The sequence below is a fragment of the Odontesthes bonariensis genome, chromosome 6, assembly GCF_027942865.1.
Source record: "Odontesthes bonariensis isolate fOdoBon6 chromosome 6, fOdoBon6.hap1, whole genome shotgun sequence".
NCBI classification, from domain to species: Eukaryota; Metazoa; Chordata; class Actinopteri; order Atheriniformes; family Atherinopsidae; genus Odontesthes; species Odontesthes bonariensis.
In genome coordinates, this window is record NC_134511.1 from 37844433 (window position 1) to 37869357 (window position 24925).

General features: G+C 37.8%; 1 protein-coding gene across 12 annotated transcripts in view; it reads left to right on the forward strand.

Moving 5' to 3' along the window:
• The window catches only part of trpm3 (transient receptor potential cation channel, subfamily M, member 3), a 169077-nt gene that overhangs the window by 94127 nt on the left and 50025 nt on the right, over positions 1-24925 (forward strand). For all 12 annotated transcript variants that reach the window (XM_075468699.1, XM_075468703.1, XM_075468704.1 and 9 more), the window contains exons 5-8: positions 1137-1261; positions 3139-3310; positions 16264-16438; positions 16858-16981. In XM_075468699.1, the coding sequence (XP_075324814.1) occupies positions 1137-1261; positions 3139-3310; positions 16264-16438; positions 16858-16981 (596 nt within the window). The remainder of the gene's footprint in view (positions 1-1136; positions 1262-3138; positions 3311-16263; positions 16439-16857; positions 16982-24925) is intronic.

Genomic DNA, 24925 nt, shown 5'->3' on the forward strand with positions numbered 1-24925 from the left:
GCTGGATGAATTCAGCCTGGAATAGGATATGTGAGGAGTTAAAAGGATTGGATGGTGATCGTAGGAGAGGAAGACCTGAAAATGTCAAATCTAAGAAGAAACAAAAGTTTCAAAGTTTGACAGCAAGATTTGGGAGAAAGTCTCTTGGATACACTTCGATTTGGACAGCAAAAAATTGAGCTGACAGTTTAACAACACACAAATAATTAATTAATACTGATTTATAATATTTATAATGTATGTGGGAATTTGACGAGTGACTAAACTTGAGCTCTATGTTCTTGATCACTGTAAGCTTTGACTTGTGGCATGAGCTCTTGGGACCAGGTGAAGTTGTTATCCGTGGCTGCTTTTTTTTGGTGTGATTTTTCAACTTTGTCTAAAACACAAAATGCTAAGTTATTTATATAATGTGACTTGACATACAGAATCTTCCCTTTGTGCACTTTACCTTACAAAGCTGAGTGGTTGTGTTTACATTGCAATTCTAACCTTTACAGCCTCACCTTGTCATAAGGAATAAAGTGTATTCTGTTCTTTTAATGTTTCTAAGTCACAAAAAAAAGATCAGCAGTTTAAGTAACTTTAGATTTAACTTTGTATTTAAGTAGTCAGATTTAAAGAAAGAATACATTTTGGGCGTTTATATTCAAAAGGCAAGACAAGGTCCAGTCGAAAAGAAATACAGTATTGGATGTGTATAGTGCAAATTCTTGATACAGAAACAAATGGAAAGAAAGCTTTAGAGACATAATGGGTACAGAGGCAAGGGAGAGGAAGACAGAGGCTTGAATAATGGATGGGTGGTTGGATTGGTAGGATAGTGGGTGGAGGTGGAGAAAGAATGAATGTCAGCTGGAGAAATGTGATAAGATGGCCTCTCGGTTTGACTGCTGATCCCCTGAGGACAACAAGAGGCCTGGAGTTCTCTCTGTATGTGTGTGTCCATTCACTTTGTTGCCATGCTTCAGTCTTCTGTGCTTGATAGATGCTGTTTAGATATCACAGCAGTGTACCATTATCTTGACATTTAGCTGTTTAATGATTGTGAAAAAACACATCCTTTTCACTGTCTCTCTCCCTTTAAAACACTATCAAATACTGATGCACTCGTGCCTGCATTTATTCACACACAGGGGTGATTCGTCATGTGGGTGATGCATTGAAAGACCATGCCTCCAAATCAAGGGGGAAGATCTGCACGATTGGTATTGCTCCATGGGGCATCGTTGAAAATCAAGAAGATCTTGTTGGCAAAGATGTAAGTCTCTGTTACAGTTGAGCTTGACTCGTTCCTCTCAAAGTGGCCAATTTTGACCTTTAGCCCTCATTTGAATGCTTTTAAACTAAATGGCAAAAATTAAAACTGTCACATACAGTCAACAAGTTCCAAAACCTGAACACTGTGCATTTCTTTTCTTTTCTTCCGAAATATTCACTTATTCCTTTTTAGGTTGGCTAATTAACTTATATGCTGGGTTAGAAAATCTTATCGTTGAGGAACGCTCCATCAAAGTGAGTTGGACAGCTGGTGGAACCTCATGAGACTGCGTAGCTCATGCTGTCTCATTCAAATCTCTGGGAGCCAGTGTTATGTTATAGTTAAAATTTTATCAGAATGTGCCGCACTCTATCCCGCTGAACAAGTCGGGCAGACACGATGAATCTTGGTGGCTGAAATTAGTTTATTAAGTACTGAAATATTTTTTTCTTGCTTGATTTGCCTTCACTGTACACTTGTCTGATGAGTTTACCGCAGACACTGCCCCAGTACACCATGCTTCTAAGAAAACCATTTATGAATGAACATCAACCCAGTTTTCCGTGCAATTTAGTGTCAATTTTTGAAGCAAATGAATAGAAGGAGAAAATTTGCAATGGTTTTTAAGGAGCCAATTGGAGACATTTAATTTCACTCACATTTTAATACCTTTGAAAAATTCACAAGAGAAAGATTTTGGAGCACAGAGCTCAAATTGCGATGACATCCGTTATAATGAGTTCATGAGCAAGGACCACGCCTTGAATAAGATGTGTATAATTGTTTATTTTAAAGGGATAAATGCATGCTGTTGATGAGAAATAAAGTAATACTGTGTTGTGGAGAATGCATGTTGGGGATTATTAGCTGTGCATGGGCTTTGAGACCCCCAATAAGCATAATAATTTATAATTATAATAATTTTATTGCTTTCACTGTTCTTTTATTGTTTTTATTTGCTTTTACTTATTTTTCTCTTTATTTATTACCTGCTGTAAAGCACTTTGGTACACCAAAATGATTGTCTGTAAAGGGCTGTAAGAATAAAGTACATTTACAAGAAAAAACATTTACAAGAAAAAAGAGACAAACATGAGAAAAATAAGAAGAGGGAAGACAAGATGTGACATAGAGGACAAGAACAAATTGTTGTGCAAGGGTATTTATAGATATATGATAGGGAGAGATGTCTGGAGTGTGGTCCTGCTCCTGAACCTAAGCTTTACATGTCATCTTCATTTGGGTATACGGGTTTCATTATCAGCCTTGCTGATGACCATAAATTGTTGTAAAAAGCTTAAAATTCCTCCTTCAACATGAGCTGCCGCTTTCCATGTCAAGAAAATTGAACAATTTTCAAAATGCCATATTTTGACGCCGAGACAACAAAATATGACGTGTGCTTTGTCAGGTTGCCTCACTGCCCACATACTGTATATTCCTTAGAGATCTGTGAGTTAAGAGAATCCATCTCTATACACTCGTAGCCAAGACTGAAACACTTATTTTCTTGGAGCTATGGACAGGCTTTCAGTGTAACAACAGTTAACAATGGCAGGAAGTTGCACAGACAATTGAACCATCAGTTAAATCAAAACAGCAAAAGATAAACAATAATGCTGCTGATGGATTTTTTTTTATTAATTAACAACCAGCCTCAGTCCCTTGAACTTAAATGTTGAAGACATTGGTAGACAATTTGTCAAATGACCTGCCAAATATTTATCATGAAAGAGCTTCCCTTCACCAAATGATTTCCAACAGCAACTTCCTTGAAAGTTATCTGTAACAGAGTATCAGGTTAACATTCTCTTGTCACTTTGTGTTGTATGCTTTTCAGATGTTTGCGTAACTTTTATTGTCTTCCCCCTGGTTAGGTGGTACGACCATACCAGACCATGTCCAACCCCATGAGCAAGCTGACAGTTCTTAACAGTCTCCACTCCCACTTCATCCTGGCAGACAATGGCACCACAGGAAAGTATGGCGCCGAAGTCAAACTACGACGCCAACTCGAGAAACACATCTCCTTGCAGAAGATCAACACACGTGAGTGGAATTTGTCCAATCTGTCAGAATCTGTCTGACAGGAGTCTTGTCCTATGTAGCCTAAATTGGAGGCCATGTTTTAAATGATGCAGCAAATGACAACAGCATAATTAAGCTATGATCCTTGTTTTAACAACACCACCACTGCAGGTAAATGGGGCTCAACCTTTATATATCTGCAAACAGACCAAAATATTATCACTTGCTTAAATAGATAGATATATATATATATATATATATGCCCAGTTTATCATAGAAAAGGAACATTTTGAAAAGATCTATTGATGAAGACACATGGCCATTCGGGGAGTTGGTTGACATAATTCTTTGGGCACTTGATGTTGCTGAACCAAGATCTGATCAATTATTCCTCTCATGCACAGACACAAACAAACAGAAGCACAAAAAAAAACCTCTGATACCTTTTGAATTATTTATCAGAAGTCTCTTGCAGCATTATTGAGACCTTACCTGCGTCAGACCCGATCAAGAGAAATGCTGTTTGTAGCCATTATAAATTTTTTATTACCTTTTGTAATCTGTCATCATGAAGCCATTTTGTAGCAATCCCCTGCAGGTTTGGTCGAGATGAGTTTACACACTCAAACGTCAGTGTATGTTTGAGAACGGTGGAGGACTCCCAGAGTGTCAGAAAGCAGGTTTAACCAAGTGCAGTGCCATGATTCGAACCCTACCTTTGTCAACTCCATTTGTGTTCACTGTCAGAACTTTCACTGATGTTTATTGACAGTGACAATGTAAGGGCATACTTGAATGAATATTTTTGTGTTGCTGCCGACACATTGCTCCTAATCCTTTTACTTTGAGGATTTAAGAAATGTTTCTGGGTTGAAAAAACTCATGAATGTGCTTCCTTTTCCATTCATCATCCTGTCTTATGACATATGGACTTCCCTTTGTCATCCTATGCCTGGTCTCATACAAAAGGGGCTGGGAAGGCAAAGGGACGCTCAGTTGTCATACAAGCATCAATTTCACGATTCCTATTTGAAATCCTGATTGCCAATATTTGTTGCTTTTACTTGGATCCAAGGTGAGCACTAATATCTATAAAGAGAACAAGGTAAAAGGTGGTGCTTGCTGCTGACCTGGGATACATATCACAAGCCATCACTTACAGACTCTTTCACCGTAACCTTCAATTCAGCAGTGTCGCTGATAACCACCTTTAGCATAATAATCTTCTCTTCATGCTGGCAGCTTGTCTTTTGAGATGAAGTGCTATCTGCCTGTGGATCTCTAGCCTTATTCTAAATCATTTAGATGTCTATACTTACATATTATGCAGTGATTTGGTACTTTGATCTGTGACTGATGTGAAGAGTGTTATTTCCATAGTTACAGCAGTATCACTTGAAAATAAATATGCAAGTGTAAAACCTACTTAGGTATTAATGTGTTAAGTGAAATAATAATGAACGTTTTTATTTTAAAGTTTTAAAAAGAGCCACAGATCCATTTGATTTGAGCATATCTGTTGCTACAACTCACAATATATAGCAGTTTTTTAGCTGTAGACTGTTGGTCTAAATGCTGGTATAATGTCTCTATGACATACTGTATCTTCTTGTACATGTGGGATTTTTACTTCCTAGTTCACCCCTGTAGGGTTTGCAGAAGAGGGCTATTTCTTGATTTGATTAACTCTGCATGGCCAGTTGTGGGGTGCATCAATTTTGCCGTCAGGAAAAAGGTTATAAAGAAAATGAAGAGGGGGAAACTTAGATCAGTGCCTGGCATGTTGGTTGTGGACCACTCATTACTACTAGCTCTTTATTTTCTTCCTTAAAGCACAGTCACAAATACTCCACACAAACACAAGATGAAAGAAGTGTGGTGGATAGATATGTGTAATCTCCCCCTGTGGTATTTCTGTGATGTCAGGGCAATTCCGGTCCTCAGGACCCACTGCCCTGCATGTTTTCGATGTTTCCCTCCTCCAGCACACCTGATTCAAATTAATGGCTCCTGATCAGGCCACTGCAGAGCTTGATGACAAGTTGATCATTTGAATCAGGTGTGCTGGAGGAGGGAAACATCGAAAACATGCAGGGCAGTGGGTCCCGAGGACCGGAATTGAGAAACACTGCTGTAGCTAATCATATTGTGCCTGTCTGCAAATTTCCGTGAAACAGTTATCAACATATGACTGCCAGAAATGCTGTGGCAACCAAATAGGCTCCAAAACACAGTTTTTGAACATGGAATCAATCGTATGCAAGAAATCTACAGCTCTTTTGCCTATTTCAGACCTATTTCAAAATTAGGTGTCTTGATAAATCTTTTAGGCTTTAGATAACTTTATTTTACCATGTGATATTTCAGGTTCTTTGTGCATAGTACATTTGCATTTGAAGTTAAGGCAGCACCACTGACACCTGTCAAAACTCATCATTTGAGCACAGTTGCATCCTAAAAGTTTAAACACCACTTTAGACACAGAACTTGCTTTCAGGCTTTACCCTCCTAATGAGAAAGTGGGTGAACATATCAAGGGGACAGCTAAGACTGGGTGTGAACAAAATCATTTTCCTGAGACAAGTTGACGGAAAGGTTTGTGAATGGAGCCAGTACATTAATCTATATTCATAGTTTTCTCATGAGTTAGGCAGCCAGATGTCATCTACAGTAGCTTAATAAAATATGGACTGAGATGCAGATACAAATGAGTCTATATTACTGGGGCATGAATAAAGTACTCTGCATACTCACTTTGCTTAACTAATCTATTAAGCTCGAAGCCCACATGCATGTCCCCTCATTTTTTCCTGAAACAGATGCGGATTCTGTTAAACTCAAAGATGAAAAAAGTCATTAGATGACTGGCATCATTTGGCACAGTTCACTCAACGATGGCACAGCTCTTTTGACATGTCCCAAGTCATCATATACCTTTCTCACAGAGACAAAAGTGGAAAGATTTAGAAAGATGAGTGAGAAAGTGATGATAGAGAAAAATAAATTAGGTTGGAAAGTGAGGAAAAAGACTTCTTTGATATCCAAAGTTTGGTAAGAAGTGGATTAAAATGACACATGCAGTGAGACAAGGCATTACCCTGAATGGCAAAGACAAAAGGTAGTGACAGAAAATGAGAAATTAAGGCCAGAAACTGAGCAGACAAAAAAAGAAGAAAAGCCATGCTGCCGCTTGCTTTTTTTATTTGTCATTCACAAAACAATCTAAAATTGAATATTCATGCAGGAACAAAAAATGAATAAATAAATGAAAAGTTATTGATCTGAGTAAATTCAGATAAAGTCTGCTGGAATAAAAAATTCTCCTTGTGACAGCCCTCTTCCTTTTTACCTAAATTACATGGAATATTACAATGACAGCATAAGTACAGTGGAATGTGTGTTCACCTGTGAGCACAGGCATGAGTGCACTACTGTGTAACCTTCACTGATCCTCCCTCCTGTAGCTTTGATTTCATTAATTACAGTGTTCCAAAAAAAAACAAGGTAGATAGGGTAATTGAATCTAGAAGCCATATTCCATGACTTGTTGGTCTCCCTTATGGAGCAGTACATACAGGAGAAATAATAGTTAACCTGTTACAGATGAAAAGTCAAAAAGGTTGTACTATATTTCTCTGGATGGAAAAATTGGACTTTATATGACTCACACTGTCTCACTTTTAATTGCATAATCATAGAGGTCCTGTCACATATTATGAAAATGGCTAGAAAATTACAGCCAAAATTACTGTTTTCTGTGTGTCACTGTAAAGTATTGAATAGTAAAGCATGTCCATCCATTTTCTGTACCCGCTTAATCCAACTGTTGGAGCTGGAGCCTATCCCAGCGGTCATTGGGCAAGGCAATTTTATTTATAGAGCACAATTCGTACACAAGTCAATTCAAAGTGCTTCACAGCTACATAAAATCACAAGAAGGCAATAAAATCATAAAAAATAAATAAAAATAAAATAAAATAATAATAATAATAAAAATTAAAAAACCCATTAAAAATAATCATTAATTAATTAATTTAAAAGTGAAGAGTGCAGATAAAATACTTTCAGGTGTCATATGCACAGCTAAACAGAACTGTTTTCAGCCTGGATTTAAACATTGTCAGACTTGTGGCCTGTCTCACATCTTCTGGAAGACTGTTCCAGATTTTAGGAGCATAAAACTGAAACGCAGGCAAGAGGCAATGTACACCCTGGACAGGTTGCCAGTCCATCACAGGGCTAGTAAAGCATGTAATTTTGCTAATTAAATATTATAATTTACTTATTTACAAGTTCATTCATGTCTTCATCATTACTTAGTTTTTCACAGTCCTTCAGGTAGTAACGGTGCTGCATTAATCACCGTTTGCATTGATGGAGCTGAACTGGTCTGTGGATGGGGTTGCACATGAACTATTTAAGGGCCAGTGAGAGTAAGAGAACAGAAATGGTTTGGGGACAACCAAAGTCGTTTGGGTGATAGGGCTGGTTCATGCAAGAATAAATGTAAAGACATGTCAAAATGATTAACTTGAGCTGTGTGAGCGTTCTGCCCTGTGGTGGAGAGATAACAGTTCATTGTTGGTTTGAGACAAGACTTGCTCCAGGTGTGGTTCCAGGTTGAGCAAGTGCATGTGGGACAACATGTTATAGTTCTGGAAAGTTAGTCTTGCGTTAGTAATACAAGAGGTGGAAAATGTCTGTTGAGCAGTATAAGTGGCTAAAAAAAGAAAAAGAAGGTAGGTAAAAAAATGTAGTGGTGGACTGCTCATATTTCTGAAAAAGGAGGAAAAAAGGAGGCTCCATGTTCTAACCATGCATGTGCGGGCTCTCCTAGGGTAGTATGAGTCTAAATTGAGCTCTTTAGCTCGTCATTGATCAAAAAAACAACGATACAGTGGAGTATCCCAACTAAAGTAGATCAATGAAAACAACTCCAAAACAGAAACAACTGATAAAATGAAAATAACAAATAGATTGAAACAGTCATAAAATTAAGGAATATATTTTCCAGACATTTGCCAGAGTTCAGTGATTGACAGTGGGGGAAAAACCCTTCAGATTATTTGCTTAACTGTTATAATATACTTTACCTTTATTGGACATAATTACATTATTACAGTTTGTTACAAACTCAAGTTAAGAGAAAAAGTCACATAAATGTAGTGGAAGGAAAAGAATAGTGTTTTCTTCTGAATTGTTTTAAAACATGGAAATGATATGATATAGCCAATAATAAATAGGGGGACAGTAAGCATTTTAGGCTCAATGATATATTTACTATAGTGCAGTGCAGAGAAAATGTTATATTTTATTAGCTAATTTGATTTCACATGAGCTGAAAAGTCAAAGTTATGTTATGTCATAAGAAAGAAAATGAGAATTGTAAACTAAAAAACTATTTTATACTTGGCATTTCATGCTGCATGTATCAGAATATGACATTAGATTCAATACATTTTCATTCACACTCACCCAAAGGCATGACACTGTGTTGGGCAGGTCATGATTATTACTGCATTTCATCTTGGATTTCCCAGGCTGCATGCAAATCAGGGTCAGTGCAAACACATATAGAAATACTTTATATTAAGCCTTTTTTTCCATTTAATTAGATAGGGAGAAATGCAACTAAAGTCTGTGCTGCTTAGGCTGAAAGTAATACAGTGTACTGACCCTGTGAGTAGTTATTTCCAAAGGAAGCTATCTGACATAGGAGTAAAACATACAGTCATGCATCTGTCTTTTGGCTTGGTTTTTGTTAAATGAGTAATGATACAACGTCATGTGTTGTTGTTCATCTGAGGTTGCAGTTACCTGATTTTAAGACCTTGTAATGAACTAAGACTATTTTTTATTATGTCCTGATATGTAAAACCTTAGAATTTAAACAAGGTGTGCTCTCATTTTCTCATGACTATACATGTGTATCTTGAAGGTGATTTTACCTGTTGTATTTGACTTCCACTCATCATGGCCTCAGGGGTGCATCTGCACTCAATAGGAATGAATGAATTAATGGATATTTAATTGATGCTTTGGTTTCCTCCCACTGCTCAAAATGTAGGTGATTCTAAAAGTAGTATTTGTTACAATATTTAGGAATATGCCTATGAGGGGGGAAGAAATGTGCTTTTTGTTTGTCTGTTTTTGATGTGGGATTGGGGACCTACTGTAGCACACCTTCTCCTTGCATGAAAAGAGAAAGGAATAAGTATTGATGAGTCCAGTAACTCATAGAGTTTATGTACAAATATTACATATTTATGAATTACTATAATTAGAACGTGTCAGCAGGAAATGGTTTCTGTCCTGCTACTCTGTCATCTTAACAAAGAGCTCATTCTCATGTAAATTCTTTGTTAGCAACCATAAAAAGAGTAGGGCTTGATGACAAATCAAGAGAAACAAAAGCATTGTAAGCAGTTGTACTCATTAGTGAGGAGGATTCCCTCTAATTACTCCCTAGCTTTTTTTTTCCACCTTCAACAACATGCATTCCTATGAAAGTGCTGCTTCCTGTAGTACCACTCAGTGTTTTTCAAATGCATTGTGCTTTGTTGATATAAAAGGGAGAGATCAGATGACATGCAGCTTTCATAGATGCATTTTTCACAGATACTCTCAACTTTCTGACAATCACAGAATGAGATCTTTAGTGTAAATGACCAGTTGCAACACAGACATTCAGGAACACAGTTGTTAGTTCTGGCATGAATAGAGATCAGACCAATCAGAAAAAGTTCACATACAAAACTGTGAAAAAATAAAAATGCAATTTCCTAGGTAATCTCTATAGTCTCATGTATGGTGAATATCGATCCCTTCTCTGTAAATCACTATGTTGCTTTATTTAAAATAAGCCCAATTCACAACCCATGGTTCACGTGTTTATAAGATAATGATAGTTGGCTTAAAATCACAAACAAAGCTCTTAATTTATATACCAATATCAAAAAGTGACCCTGGCAATCTGAGTGCAAGATACTAGACTACAGAACACAGAAACCTTCCAGAAAAGGACAGGTATTTAGAAAAAGATAGAAAAAAAGAATACATTGCAGGATAGTTTGATGAGGCATCTGTCCCCCATCATCACAAGCTAACTTCAACCAGATAAACAAAACTGCCCTAGCAGAGCCACTCAGTCAATAGAAGCCACTGTCCATGCCTGTTGCTGTCAGTGTCGGGCTGGCGTCACAGTTTGTTCTTTAACATTTTTGAAAAAGCACACACACAGGGTTTTTCTTTTTTAAACCTACCGTTATCTGGAGCTGTACGAAGCTCAAAAAATGATTATAGCCCACATTAAATACTGTCCCGTGGGATCATGTTTCAGAGCAAAACTTTATCAAAATTAACCACTTTCAGCATGCAGGTTGCAGCTCAAAGGTTCTTGTTTTCTCTATCAAAGGATATTGTGAAAATGGTAGCATGCCAACATCAGAACCAGAGTAAAATGGCTCTCGAGATGAGCAGTTGATTGTGACTCCAGTGAGACCAACGGTGCCAAATTTCAACCAACATTGTGAGGTGAATAAATGTGGTTCTTTGCGAAAAAAATTAGATAAATAGATAAAACCAGACTGTGTTTTTTTAAGGCTAAAAATCTAACTGCGAAAATTTGTATGTATGTGTGTGTCTGTAAATTTGTGTGCACACAGTCAGAATTTCTTCCTCCCAATTAGCCATGACACAGATGTGCTTTCCCCTCATCTCCTCCCTGGTGGGTTTCAGTTGAACAATAATCTAATTCAGATACAGCGGCAATGCCTCAAAAGCTCACCAGTCATCAATATCAATGTTTGATCTGACACAACCGCAAGCTTACACACACGCACACGCACACACAAATAACAGAAATGGGTATCCAAGGAAATAAAGAGATCAGATACAAAATGCTAGTCATTATTCTACTCCTTTCTCACATTTTGCTTAATTCATGTATGGTTGTGTGATGTATTGTGGCACAGTGACGTTTCACCTCTTTGAAGTAGGCAAGGGCTTTAAAATATTCATCTTATGTAACTGCCCCTGTTGCATGACAGCAAAAGGCTGTATGAGGCGCAACGTTTTGGTGGGTGTGCTCCCAAATATGTGCTTGTGTGAGCATTGAGTGTGTGCATGTGGTATGTTTGTGCCCTTGTGCCTGTGCGTTTGAGAGACAGTCTGTGCAATCTGCTCTGTGAACTATGCAGACCAGGATGAGGGTGCAGGGTGGGGAAGTTAAGGCAGTCGCACAGCTTTTGAATTAGAAGAGTCAAAATATCCAATATAATACACCAACTCATGAAGCAGGGAGGGGATAAGAATGGAGTGGCTTTGGGAAGAAAAATCTCAGAGGAAGCCTGGGAGTGTGACAAACCCCAAGATTTAGAGAAAATGGTTTCAAGAAGGGATCACGCTGACAGCACTGAAAGGGGTAGGACACAGTGACTGTGAGGTTTATAGGGTTTACGATGGTTTATAAGATGTTCAGTGGTATAATGAGAAATAGAATACAGCAAGGACACCAGAAATTAAAAAGAATAAAGGAATTTGGTAATATGTTTCAAATCTAAACATCAAATCTTTAGATTTGCCATACAGCAAGGCTTAAAAAGCTTTTTGTATTATTGTATTAACATGAGCTAAAACTTCAACAGTTTTGGATAAGGTCTAACATAAAGAGAAACCCACTAAAAAAAAGAAAATAATAATATTGAGGGTAGCGCAGATAACCTTATTGAAAAAGTCAATGATATTATAACGCACTTTACAAAAAAAGGTAAATCCAAGCAACATAGAAATAGTGGCAGACAAATATTTACATTGCTACGAAACAAAACAAAAGTTTTAAGGATGACCCGTAAAGTGAAAGCAGAGGTCTATATTGAGACCATAAATGGGGCAAATGGAAAGCTAATGGAACAATCTAAATAAATTATTGAGATGGGAAACTCTCACCATCTTAGTGATCTACAGCTCCAGGTAAATGATGAGCTAACTGACAATCTAAACGTTATTGTGAATTATCTCAATAGATTTTTCAATGGCTCAGTTGGGGAACTTACGAAGCACTTTAAATGCTCACATATTCCTCACAATCCTGTTGATGCAAGTAAACCAATATTTAGCATAGAAGAAATATCTGTCCCTGAGCTAATAAAAATAATCTCATCTCTAAACAGCTCAAAGGCCAGAGATACATTTGGTTTTACTTGTGACTTTTTAAAGACCAACAAAGAGGCTCTTGCAGACCGAATTGCACATCTTGTAAATTTATCCATAAAACAAGGAACAATACCATCTCCATGGAATTGCTAGGGTCCCCAGTCTTTAAGGCTGGGGACAAGACAAAATCTGAGAACTATCGACCAATAAGTATTTTACCGATAATTTTCAAAGTAGTGGAGAAATGGGTTACCACAAAACTGACTGAACACTTAAATAATGGCCATTCCATTACTCTTCTCTCTTTACTCTTACTCTTCATCCAATGCAGTTTGGATTTAGGAAATTTCATTAAACAGAGACAGCTACCTGTTATTTCATAGAAAACTTAAAGAGCTTGTTGGATCAGGGTGGCTTTGTAGCTGCTTTATTTCTTGATTTAAAGCGTGCTTTTGACACCATTAATCATGATGTGCTTATTGCTAAATTAACTCACTACAACTTTTCAAATAGTGCCCTCTGCTGGATGAAATCATACCTTTCGGACAGAAAACAGGCAGTTCAAATTGGGGATTCATTATCTTCATAATCCACTTGTTCTGCTGGAGTAAAATAGGGCTCAATATTGGGTCCTGTTTTATTCAGCCTATATGTCAATATATACAACATGGTCACATACATCAGAGAGTACTTTAAAACTGATCAAGTCTCTCTTCAAGAGAACACTTAAAACTCGCAACAAAAAACCTATACATTACCATTATTGTAAAATTATTAATAAGTACAAAATCTTGGACTTTGATAGCTATCTGTTATTTTTGGATGTGTGTCTCATCTTTAAGGTTTTGAAAGGATTAGCCCCTCCATTATTACAGGATTTCATGAAGACAAAATCCTCTAGCGTAAACACCAGAGCATGGACTAGAGGGGACTGTGATGTACAATGGCAGGACTAAATAAAAAGTCCATCAGAGGAACACCGTCTTGGAAAACACTGCCAACTCATGTTAGAAACTGTAACAATTGCACCACCTTTAAAAAGACCCTTAAACAGTGTTTGAAAACAACCCAGACCTGCTCTCATGGGTAACCCCTCTGTCTTTTCCATTTTGTGTATGGACTCTTAACTTTGATGTCAATCAGGACTTTTTTTTGTGTGTGTGTGTGTGTGTGTGTGTGTGTAAGATTTCTACATGTTATATCCATTCGTCATGGTGTATTGTCTGTATGTTTTTTATCATACCTGCCTTAGGACACAGATGAAATTTAGCAACTGTGCTAACTCCAGCATATTTACATTGATGCTTTTGCTGATATGTTGATTAATGTGCATTGTCCTAATCAAATAAATAATAAATAAATAAATGAATAAATAAATAAAAATATTCTATACTTTGTTTTTTAATATTGTTAACAGAAACATTCCAATACCAAATATATGTGGGTGACAAAAGTCCAGGATAAGGATTGAGATTTGAAATTTAAATTAAAGTTGAGTGTTTTCGGTCAGTGGGAGGACAGCCACATGTGAGAAGCCACAGTGTTTTTTAAAGAGCAGGAATCTATTGTACAATGATCTTCACATACATGTGTCAAGCAATTAGAAAATTAAAGAAAAAATAAACATATCTAAAGAGTCTGGATTCAACCATTTAGCACTGGGCTTTATGTGTATTTTCTGTGCTTTTGGACTGAACAGCAAATCATACTGTACACATGTCTAAAATATTTATGTATACTAAATACTCATATGTACATTCAGCATTAGAATAACCATTATGCAATGTAAAGTCATTGTGAGCTTCGCTACCTCACAGCTCATGGTTTGAACCCGAGCAGGGGCCTTTCTGTGCAGAGTCAACATCCGAGTTCCATCAGGTAAATAAAGGATTCCATGGTATGAGTTAATGTATTCATTGGTCGTCTATCCCTATGATGAGCTGTCAGCCTGTCCAGTTTTTGCCCTGCCGTTCATCCCAAGACAGCTGACATGGCAGCCATAATAATGAGTGCAGCAAATGTCTAAAGAACTAATGTTGTTCTAGCTTTTTTTCTTGTCTTGTTGACCAGTCAAAGTGCTTTATAACAAGAACATTCATCAATTCACATATGATATTCAAAGTGCTTCTTGGTCTATACATGGAGTGCACTACTCCAAAACTTTGATTTGCATTTAGGAGAAAAAGTTAATTAATTTTCACAGCTCACTAAATGTGAATCATTGTCTTGTATTTTCTTTTTTTTTAAACAATAGCAACAACGTCACTAAGCTGACTGTTGGAAGAGAGGAAGAGATACAGACAGCTACAGACTGGCATGGCTTTACGGATGAAACACACAACATCAAACTATATAGATGGTGTATAATGGAATTGTTTCAAGTCTCATTTGAGAAAATGGATTTTAATTAAAAGTCAGCACTCTGACCAGCCCTATGATGAAACCAGAAAATAAGTTTTTGGTTTAAATGAGTGTTATGCTTGATAAAAGGAAAACATTGCATTGCAAGTAATGCTGGACAAAATGGTTACACCAAATAGTGAGAGTAAAGGTTTATATATTTTTGCTGCATATAATACATTTTATATAGGATCATTTTCTTCAAAGGACAAGAAATGCAAAGAAATACAAAGAAAAATTTAAAGGGTTCACATACCGTCATATACCACTGAATATAGTTTGACCATGGACAGGAAACGCAGCTGTTAATTACCCTGGATAGCCTGTGATTAGTTGGCAAGCAGTGATTTCAGTGTGAAATATGGATTACATAAATGTGCACACACTAGTGATGCGCGGGCCGGCCCGAGCCCGGCGGGACCCTCGGGCTAGCCCGCGGGCCGGGTGAGGTCGGGCCATTATTTTCTTAGAATCCACGGGTTGCGGTCGGGTCGGGTCAGATCACAGACAGTTATTATAATTACACCGTTAAAATCACACCTACGCACATCCGAGACAGCAGAATGCCAATTGACAGCGTCTGCACTTGTGTGCTTGCTCTCTCTCCCCCTGCGCACGGCACCAATGCTGAAGACCGCAGAATGCAAGCAAACAGGCAGCCTACTCACGTGAAGCTCTCTCTCTCTAAATTCATATGACATGCACAGAGCTTGGGTGTCTGATGTGGCAATGAAAAGTGGAATTACAACCATAATCGTCAGATGGATGTGCTGCGGTCAAGACTTTAGAGTAGCAACTGTATTGATGCAAGGGAAATTAAGGGTGAATGCGCGCAGCTTTTGGCAGCCTATGACATTACGCACCCCCTTGCAAAACCGCAGACAGTTCATTTATGTTTAATAGGCCTACATAAATAAATACTTATTCATTTAATTTTTTTTTTTAAGCGGGTCGGGTGGGGTCGGGTTAAAAATCATTGTGTAATCTTTCGGGTCGGGCGGGCTGGGTTGGCTGCGTGATTGGTCGGGTTGGGGCGGGCCGTAAAAATCATCGGCCCGCGCAACGCTAGCACACACACACTTAGATAATCTGTAAGGAATACATCACGGATCAAAAAGTAGGCTGGATATTTTTGGTACTAGTGTCTTTTATCCCATAATTAGAAAGTGTCTTGGCAGGAGAGTCATATGACTTCACAGGTGTCGAATTTATTCTTTGCTGCTCACAAATTTAGAATAGTTTATGAATCTGGCATTGCTGATGCTCTGAAACTAATTTATCACCTCAATTTTTTTTCTATTCCTAGCTCCATTCTTTGTTTCCTTTTTGCATTTCTGTCTTTTTCTGTATTATTCTTCATCGTTTTCTCTCTGCGATCGCTTCTCACCTCTTGTTTTTGTCTGCTCCCACCTCATGTGCAGGCATTGGTCAGGGTGTGCCAGTGGTGGCTCTCATCGTAGAGGGAGGCCCTAATGTGATTTCCATTGTTCTGGAGTACCTCAGGGACACTCCTCCAGTCCCTGTTGTGGTGTGTGATGGCAGCGGAAGAGCCTCAGACATCTTGGCCTTTGGACATAAATACTCAGAGGAAGGAGGGTATGCACATCACATGTGCACATGATGTTCATGCTCATGATACACATTTGGATAAGAGAATCTAGTAAATTGAAACCTTCCACAACCTTCTTTTTAATCACAATATCTGACTAAGTTTATTTTGGTTTAAAATTACCGTGGCCATTTTGATAAACTAAGGATTGATATAACTTTATATTGACTACTGCACTATAATGCTGCAGCCTTTTAGAGGAAAAAAATTATGATAGTTGTATCCTTAAGAAATGTTTTTTCTCAAATATATTCATAACTTTTTATTGCTTAATATATCCAATTAAAGATGGAGGTATGATATCAAGTTCTGAAAGCAGAAAGTTACATTTTACTTGAATTGTCAATCTGACCCATTCATAATACTTTTTTCTATTTCTATCTTTTTCTTTTTCTACTTTCTGAAGCATTATTAATGAGTCTCTACGAGACCAGTTGCTGGTGACCATCCAGAAGACGTTCACCTACAGTCGGACGCAGGCCCAACATCTGTTCATCATTCTCATGGAGTGCATGAAGAAAAAGGAACTGGTTAGTCATTCTCCTTCAAAGACAACAACTTATACCCACAGTTACAACACCTTTGCACATATGTATGCGTGATTGTGCAAAGGAGCAAGTTAAAGAAGCAGTATTTAAACTTGAAAATAAACATCTGTCTATGAGAAATCCCTTTAAACCACAAAAAAAAATCACTGAATTATCACTCAAACACCATTTTTCAAGTGAATCTTTCTCATCATGAAACTTTAAGTGAAGATGTTATTACTCCATCTTTTATGTATGACATGTAATGTTAAACAGATGTAGATGTATTCAGAATGCATCTGGGACCAGCTGCCCTCCACATTGTATCCCTTTGGCAGTGTTTTAGTTAAGTCAAAAGTCTTGTCAAATAGAATAGTCAAACAGGTCCCTCTTTCATGGGGTGTAGTTTTAGTCCCTTGAAACCAGCTGCTTTGTGTGGGTGTTTGTATGCGTGTATACTTGTTTTTACTTTTTCATAAGATACCAAAAGAAGAGCCCACTTTACTTGGGGGGTCTAAAGTGTCTTGCTGAGACTAAATGGTGGTCACCACATGTTTAAAGGGATTTTTGAAGGTTATAATCTGGTTTTATAGTTAGAGTTAGAATTAAGATATGGTTAGGATTAGGGTGATTGTTATACATTCAGCCATGATGGTTATGTAGCGTTATTGGGCATTTATATATGTATCAAATATAAGGATTTATAAGACGTTCTCACTGTCTCAAATAAACCTTAAAGCTGCAGTCTGCAACTCTTTTTCAAGCATAATGCCTGGAACTGTCCGGGGATTCTGAAAGTAGTACATTAAATACAAAACAAAAAAAAAATGAGTTCTCTAGGTCCCCTATATGTCCCGCTAGGTCCCTCCAAAGCCAGCAGGTTTGTTTACAAAATTGCAGACCGGACCGGTAAAAGGTAACCAATCAGGTTACGAGCTGGGCTCTGCTGCCTGTCAATCACCGTTTGTGCACGCGCGATACAAGGTAGGCTCGTCCCCACGCTTATTTATCTAGACTATTGAACTTCATTACGGGCTAGTCTACTTACTGTGTCTTCCATGATCGCAAATGACAGGTGAGTTGATGAATGAGGAGTCGTGTACGCGCATCTACGTGCACGAGTTCTCATGTGTTTTGATGGGGCGGGACAGGAAGTTGAATAACTTTTTATTTTTTGGTTAAAAAATAAGCATTTCTTGCATTTTGCGACTACGGAGGTCACCGTTTTCAATTTCAGGCGTTCTGATAGATCATGTAAACTCTTAAAATGCCAAAAATTAGGACTTTACGTATGACAACAACAAATCCTGCAGACTGCAGCTTTAAACCTCGAATTAAGGGCACCACCTACCATTATTTGAACTTGCTTTAAGTGACAGTCAGGGAGGAAAACTGTTAAAATCTTACGATCCTGGTATGTTAAATTAATAATCAATTAATAATCAATTAATAATCAGTCTCATATCTCGCTACTTTCGTGAAGTTCTCGTTTGGTTGGACAGACATTACGTAAAGAAAGCATACGACACAATCTGTGATTATAACATATATATAGATATATGAACTATTTATTAAAATGATATGACCAAAACATGAACCTTTAAAACAAACAGGAGATGCATTGAATATGGGTGATTATATAAAACACTTAGTGAATGGAAAATAAAATATGGGGAATGGGGAGATACTGGATGTATTCAAATAGTTTGGGTTGGCTGACTATTTGACGCTAAATACTGACATTTCGGATTAATTTATCATTCTGTGAAAGCCTCGAGACATCCATCAAACCCACTTTAAGGTGAAAACGGGTCGGTCTTACTGTGCTGAAGTTCTGCTTAGTCAGCTCGGAACACGGCAGCGGCCACGCGGGGTCCGAGGGGATTTCTCTTCCGCTCTCTGGGCCTTCCTGGTTGTGGTGGCTGACTTTAGCGGACTTCTCAGTTGCTTCTTTCACTGGGAAACGGGAACGATGGTGCCGAGGACTGGGGTTAGATGGTCGAATCTTCTTAGTGTCAGTGGGTCCGTTGCTTCTCTGATGAAGTGAACTTAAGTTCACAGAAGATTAATAACAGGTTGCTTGAGTTGGCTTTCTGGGTAGGAAAACTTCATTCTGTTCTTATCTTTGTTCGGGTCTTTCTTTCTCGTCTCTGGGGTCTCACTGGGTTCTGGAGGGCTTCCTTCAGGTCGTCCTCTGCATCGCTCATCCTCACGTCCTTCCGCTCTCTCCTGAGATTGTGGGAAAACTCCCAAACTCTGGTGAGCTCTTCTCTCCTTCTCAAATCATCTCCAAATCTCTCTGAGCAACTGTGATCTCTGTTCTGTTCTGAAACTCTGGGTTGAAACTCTTCTGGAACAAGAGGCGTGTGTTTTTCGCGGGCTCCGGGTTTTGATTCTCGGAGGCGGGGCATGACGTAAGCTTACACTACTCTTTCAGCCAATGATATGCCTGAACTGTGGTGAACGTCTGCCTGGGTGTCTTTGTGTAAGACGATCTTAGTCATCATTTTATGTGGGGATTTCTGGATGAGACAAAGAAACTCTTAGTTCTCCATTACTCTGTCTCATAGAACATTTGTCTCGGTGATTCTGAAAACACTACATCTTGTTAAGATATGCAGATTAAAGATATAACATAGACTTGCAATATAAAGACATCAAAATAACACACAACGTAATTGATGATTATGACTTTCAAAATTCAGATGAATATCTATGAAATCGTGACATATGAATAGTGAACCACACAATGTTAATTTTCTGTGTTAACAATGGGGATACCAAACAAATACCAAATAGATACCGAAGGGACATCGTTAGAAGTTAATAGTTGCATATATCTTGTCCATTTTACTGAGTCCCCGGGAATTTAAATGTTCAACTAATCAACACTGCAGACCACTAGGGGGCAATGTGGTTCCATCAGGCAGGTTGGGCATTTTCCACCAAAATCAGTTCTTTGTCAATATTTAAGCCAGAATTGTACAAATTGTCTCTATATGCGTCTCGTGATCAAGCTGGAAACCTGAAAGAAATTGTATACGGTTATCAAATACATTTAATATAGTTTTAAGGTTCGACTAAAAGTGAGTCAGTGAAGTCTTCTCAGTTCGTGTGTAGCCATCTGGTCGGTTCTCTTGTGGGAAAGGGTGTTAAAGTGTCAACTTCGATTTGTGGTGAAGATAAGATAGTAAGTCTCCCACATCTCCAACAGAAAGATTCTTTGTTCATTCGAGTTTATCCCAATTTTTATTGCAAGCGTCTGTTGAAAAACTTTCAAAAGGGCAGAAGGTTGTCGTAAATTAGGCAGTTTCTGTCTCTTTTTCCTTTGTGGAAAGAAAATGGAGATCTGGTTTTTATCCACATACGTAAACATCCCCCACAGGAATGTTGGTTTTGTCAAAGTTTGAAAAACTCTTAATCCACACGGCACTGTGACTGCTACAGTTAGGTTAAGGGACTAGAGAAAGGAAAACAAGTTTGTATGTGTGTGTTTGTAGTGTTAGTCATTATATGACCTAAATGTTTTTACGCAGTTACATTGTGGGGATGTGTCTTCCTTTCACAAAGCACAAGTCCCTGTGACATAAGTCATGAAGTTTTTAGGCAAAAACATGTTCTAAAGTTGTGGTAAGGTTGGGTTATGCAAACACTGTGCTGGGAAAAAGAGAGTGGTGAGATTGGGCCCTCCATTATTCATCCCTTACATGTGTACCTAAGAAGATACTGGTTTCAAGAATAACATTGTTGGGTTCAGAATAATTGAGTTTCTCTTTGTAATGAGATATGTTTCTGACCTCAAGGGCCACGACCAGAATAATGTTTTCTAGGGCTGGGCGAGTTAACTCGTTATTATCGCGTTAACTAGTTAATTATTTAACGCTGATAGATATTTTATCGCGCATTAACGCAGGTTTTATTTTACTTTATTTATAAAAAAATTTTTTTTAAAAAAGTGCCTTTAATGGATAAGAAAGTTCAGAGAGACAGGAACCAGGGGGCAGAGAGAGGGGGAACGACACGCAACACAAGGCCGTCTGATGCGGGACTCGAACCGGGTCCAACTGCAGCGAGGACTATAGCCTCTGTACATGGGGCGCCTGCTTAACCCACTACAACCACAGACCACCCCTGTTTTATTATTTATTTTATTATTGTAAAAGTCTGTTGCTCACAGGCTTTTATTTTGTAAAAGTCTGTTGCTGTCTGCTGCGGAACCGGAAAAGAAAGTAATCGGCGGATCCACCAAACATGGAGAAGGGTACGGAACTTTTACTCGGCCATTTTCATTTTAAAGTTCTTCCAGACGGCGGAGTCGACAGAACCAAAGTCATCTGTAAACACTGCCAAATTGAATTGTCTTATCACCGTAGTAGTTCCAGTCTAAAATATCACTTAAAGGCAAAACACACAACTGATAGCAGCAAGTCATTCAAGGAAACAGACAGTGGAGCGAGGCTTCTACATAAAAACTACAGGAAGATGCTGATGTTAAAAGTGTGTTTGCACAACAAATGTTATGGCACTTTCATTCATATGGCAGCACATTTAAAATAAAACTAAATGCTAAAAGCTAAACACTACTTTTGAATTAATTTTCGGATTTTGCGTACAAATGCGATTAATTGTGATTAATCAGGGAAATCATGTGATTAATTAGATTAAACATTTTAATCGTTGCCCAGCCACAATGTTTTCATTTGGCTCAATAAGTGAAGCTGAAATTAATGGAATAGAGTGCATAACAATGTTACTAGCAAAGTACTCTGGAATTTTTGCCACATGAACTGTATTATAATATTTTCAATTGGAACATAGTGAGTGAAATCTAAAAAAAAAAAAGTTTCAAAGAAGTGAGGTTGTGGTAAATGAATATGCCTGTAATTATTGGTATGTCCTTTTTCATAAGAAAGCTGTTACACTGTACTCATTAATGATGACCTCTGTGCAAATGTGTGTCACAGCTAGCCAGTTCACTCAGGAGAGTGGAGTTTTTCATTCAATAGCATTGTAGACCTATATTAATCAAGTCTTTTACTTGCTCATTTATTTGACTGATGCACTTAAAGAAAAAAATACATTATATTCCAGTTTAGTTGATAATGAACATTTCTAAAGAGACTGTACTTGACACAGTGATGGTTGTAAGCCAACCCTGATGACAAACAGTTTAAGTTCTAATATATATATATATATACATATATATATATATATATATATATATATATATCTACTTGCAGAAAACATGAATTGTTGTTTTTTTGCTAAATTTTGGAAGCAATCAGTTATCTACAGATGTCGGTTAGAAGCTCCCCCTAAATTTACACACACAAGAAAAACATGACTGTCCTTATTTTTTGTAATTCATATGTTTTCCACCAGCTCACATGATTAGGCTTCTGGCACTGAGCTTTCATGGGCAAAGGGCACATCTGAGAGAAATCAATGAAATGCAATATTCCCTAAACATTGTTCCTTTTTGGAGTACACAGCACATTGTGAGTGACCTCAAAAGTGCGTATATTTCTCATGGACAAAATCATATGCAATATTATTTCAACACAATATAAAGCAAGGCAAGTTTATTTGTATAGCACAATTCAACAACAAGGTGATTCAAAGTGCTTTACAGATACATTAAAACAGAAGAAATAAAAAGCACAATTTAAATTTTAAACAAAAAAGAAAGAAATAAGAACAATAGATAAAATCAGTTGTTAAAATATGATTGAGTTTTGAAAGTCAAGCTTCAGATTTGGAGCTTTATTCAAATGCAGCTGAAAGTAGGTGTGTCTTCAACCTGGACTTAAATACACTGAGTGTTTCAGCTGATCTGAGGCCAGACATGTGGAGCATACTGTGAGCCTACTAAAGATAATACTGTAATGCCGTCGTTATGGTAAAAAACAAACAAACAAACAAAAAATGCCAGCAACTTTTACTGCATCATCACTCTGCTGCAATACTAACTCATTTACTACTCATTTGCTCTCACCCCAGCTTGCTTCGATCATTGTGTTCTACATGTTTTGCAGGGGTACTATCAATGAACTATCTTGCTACTGACTAATAGTAGTATTTTGCTAAGAAATTTGTAATGGGATGTAAGTGCGTATCCCCATATTTTATTTAATCCTAGCTTTAGTAAAAGTGCTGAGACAGAAACCAGTACACCATCTAGAAACACAACTGGAATGTAAAGGAAGACTCAGTGAAATATTTAGTCATTGTCCTCTTCATTTGTAAATTGCGGTTCTGTAATCGCAAGAATTAAAACACAGTGAATCACAAACAGAACACAGACAGTGTATACACACACTGGAGTACACAGAATCTGGTGGGCAGCCCAGCATTGCTCATGGCTGCACAGCGTGTAAATGGATTGATTTCACCCTCTGTGGGATTTCAGGAGCTGACTGATGCTCACACTGATGGAGCTGCTGAACACCATACACGAGAGCAGCAGAACAATAGAGTGTGAATCATTGAGCAGGAACACCTGTAAAGCTCAGATCATCTGAAGCTCACGCTCTCTGTAAGTGTTACCACTCTCATATTGAAGCTGAGAGCAGATAGTATTATTTTTTGGTTATATTGTAAGCTCACAACAATGCCACAACATGAGATTAAGAGATGAGTATAGGCTAGATATGTCTTTTTTGGGGTTCCTGGTAGCAATTGGGTTTTAAAACTACAAAAATTGCCCATGAAAGAATAGTTTTAACTTGGTCTTTCCTTTCAAAGAACGGTCTTTGTAAACCTTACCCTTCTCATATTGTTTATAGAAATACTGCTGACGTGTTTAAACATCAATATTTCTAAGATACGAGCCCTGCAGCAGAAACCATTTTGTCTTTACGTCATATGTACACATTTATTTTTAATGACAAACTCAAATCTCTTTTTCATGGAGGATGCCAGTGTTTGTTAGAGAAGTGGTGCTGCTCTACCTTTCCCAATTATAATACTCCACTTGTTCTATTGGATTCAAGTTCCTGCTGCTCTGTCACCATGTTAGAAAGCTGTGAGTGTAGTGTTTGCTGTATGTGTGTGAGATTGGAAGGAGATTATCCTAGGGGAAGCCCATCAGTGAAATTCCCATGTTCTTTATCAAACAATTTTCTAATATTAGATGATTTTCTGACCTATATGACACTATCACTCTCAAGGTGAGGTTGAAATGTTGTGCGACATTGTGTATTCAACATAACCTGTAGCAACCTAAGTGTCTGATCTTCAGTGTTGAACTAGAGCTTTAACATGGAAGCAGCTTGCACTGGCAGCTCATATTAACACCCAAGTCAGAAGCAGGGTCACGAAACAGGGTTGGATAAAATATGTTGACACTTTCCTGGTAGAAAAATGAAGCATAATCTGCAGTCGGTGCATCGGTCCGAAATGGTGATAGTATGGCCTTGATTTAATTGATCTATTTAGGCTTTTTGGAAGAATAGCCAAAGAGTTGGAGAAAAAGGTGGACTGTAGACTAATGTAGGAGGTGTGCAAGTGTGTGTTTCTACTCAACAGGACTCTTTCCATATTTTCAGCATGCTGACTAAATCATGACATTTGATGCAACATTCATTTCCTTGTTGTCTCTGCTTTGTTGATCATACTAAAGGCTGTCTGTATGTACCATCTGTGCTTTTATTTAGTTACTTTAATCATTGAATACATTTGGTCTATCTTGCCTTCAAGCATTTTATTAAGAGGACAAAATATGAGTTTCACTATTCGAAATAGTAACATTGTATTGCTGTGGTTTTTGCATGGCAGTGTATTAGAAATCTGAGAAGTGTTCTTTGCAGCTACAAAAGATTTTCCCAATTATCTGCTTTAATGATATGCTTATTTTGAGTGTGCATGCTCATTTCTGCTCTGGTAGCCGATAGATTAGAAGCCTCTGTATTTTAAAGATGAGAAAATGGAACTAATTGCAAAACTAGC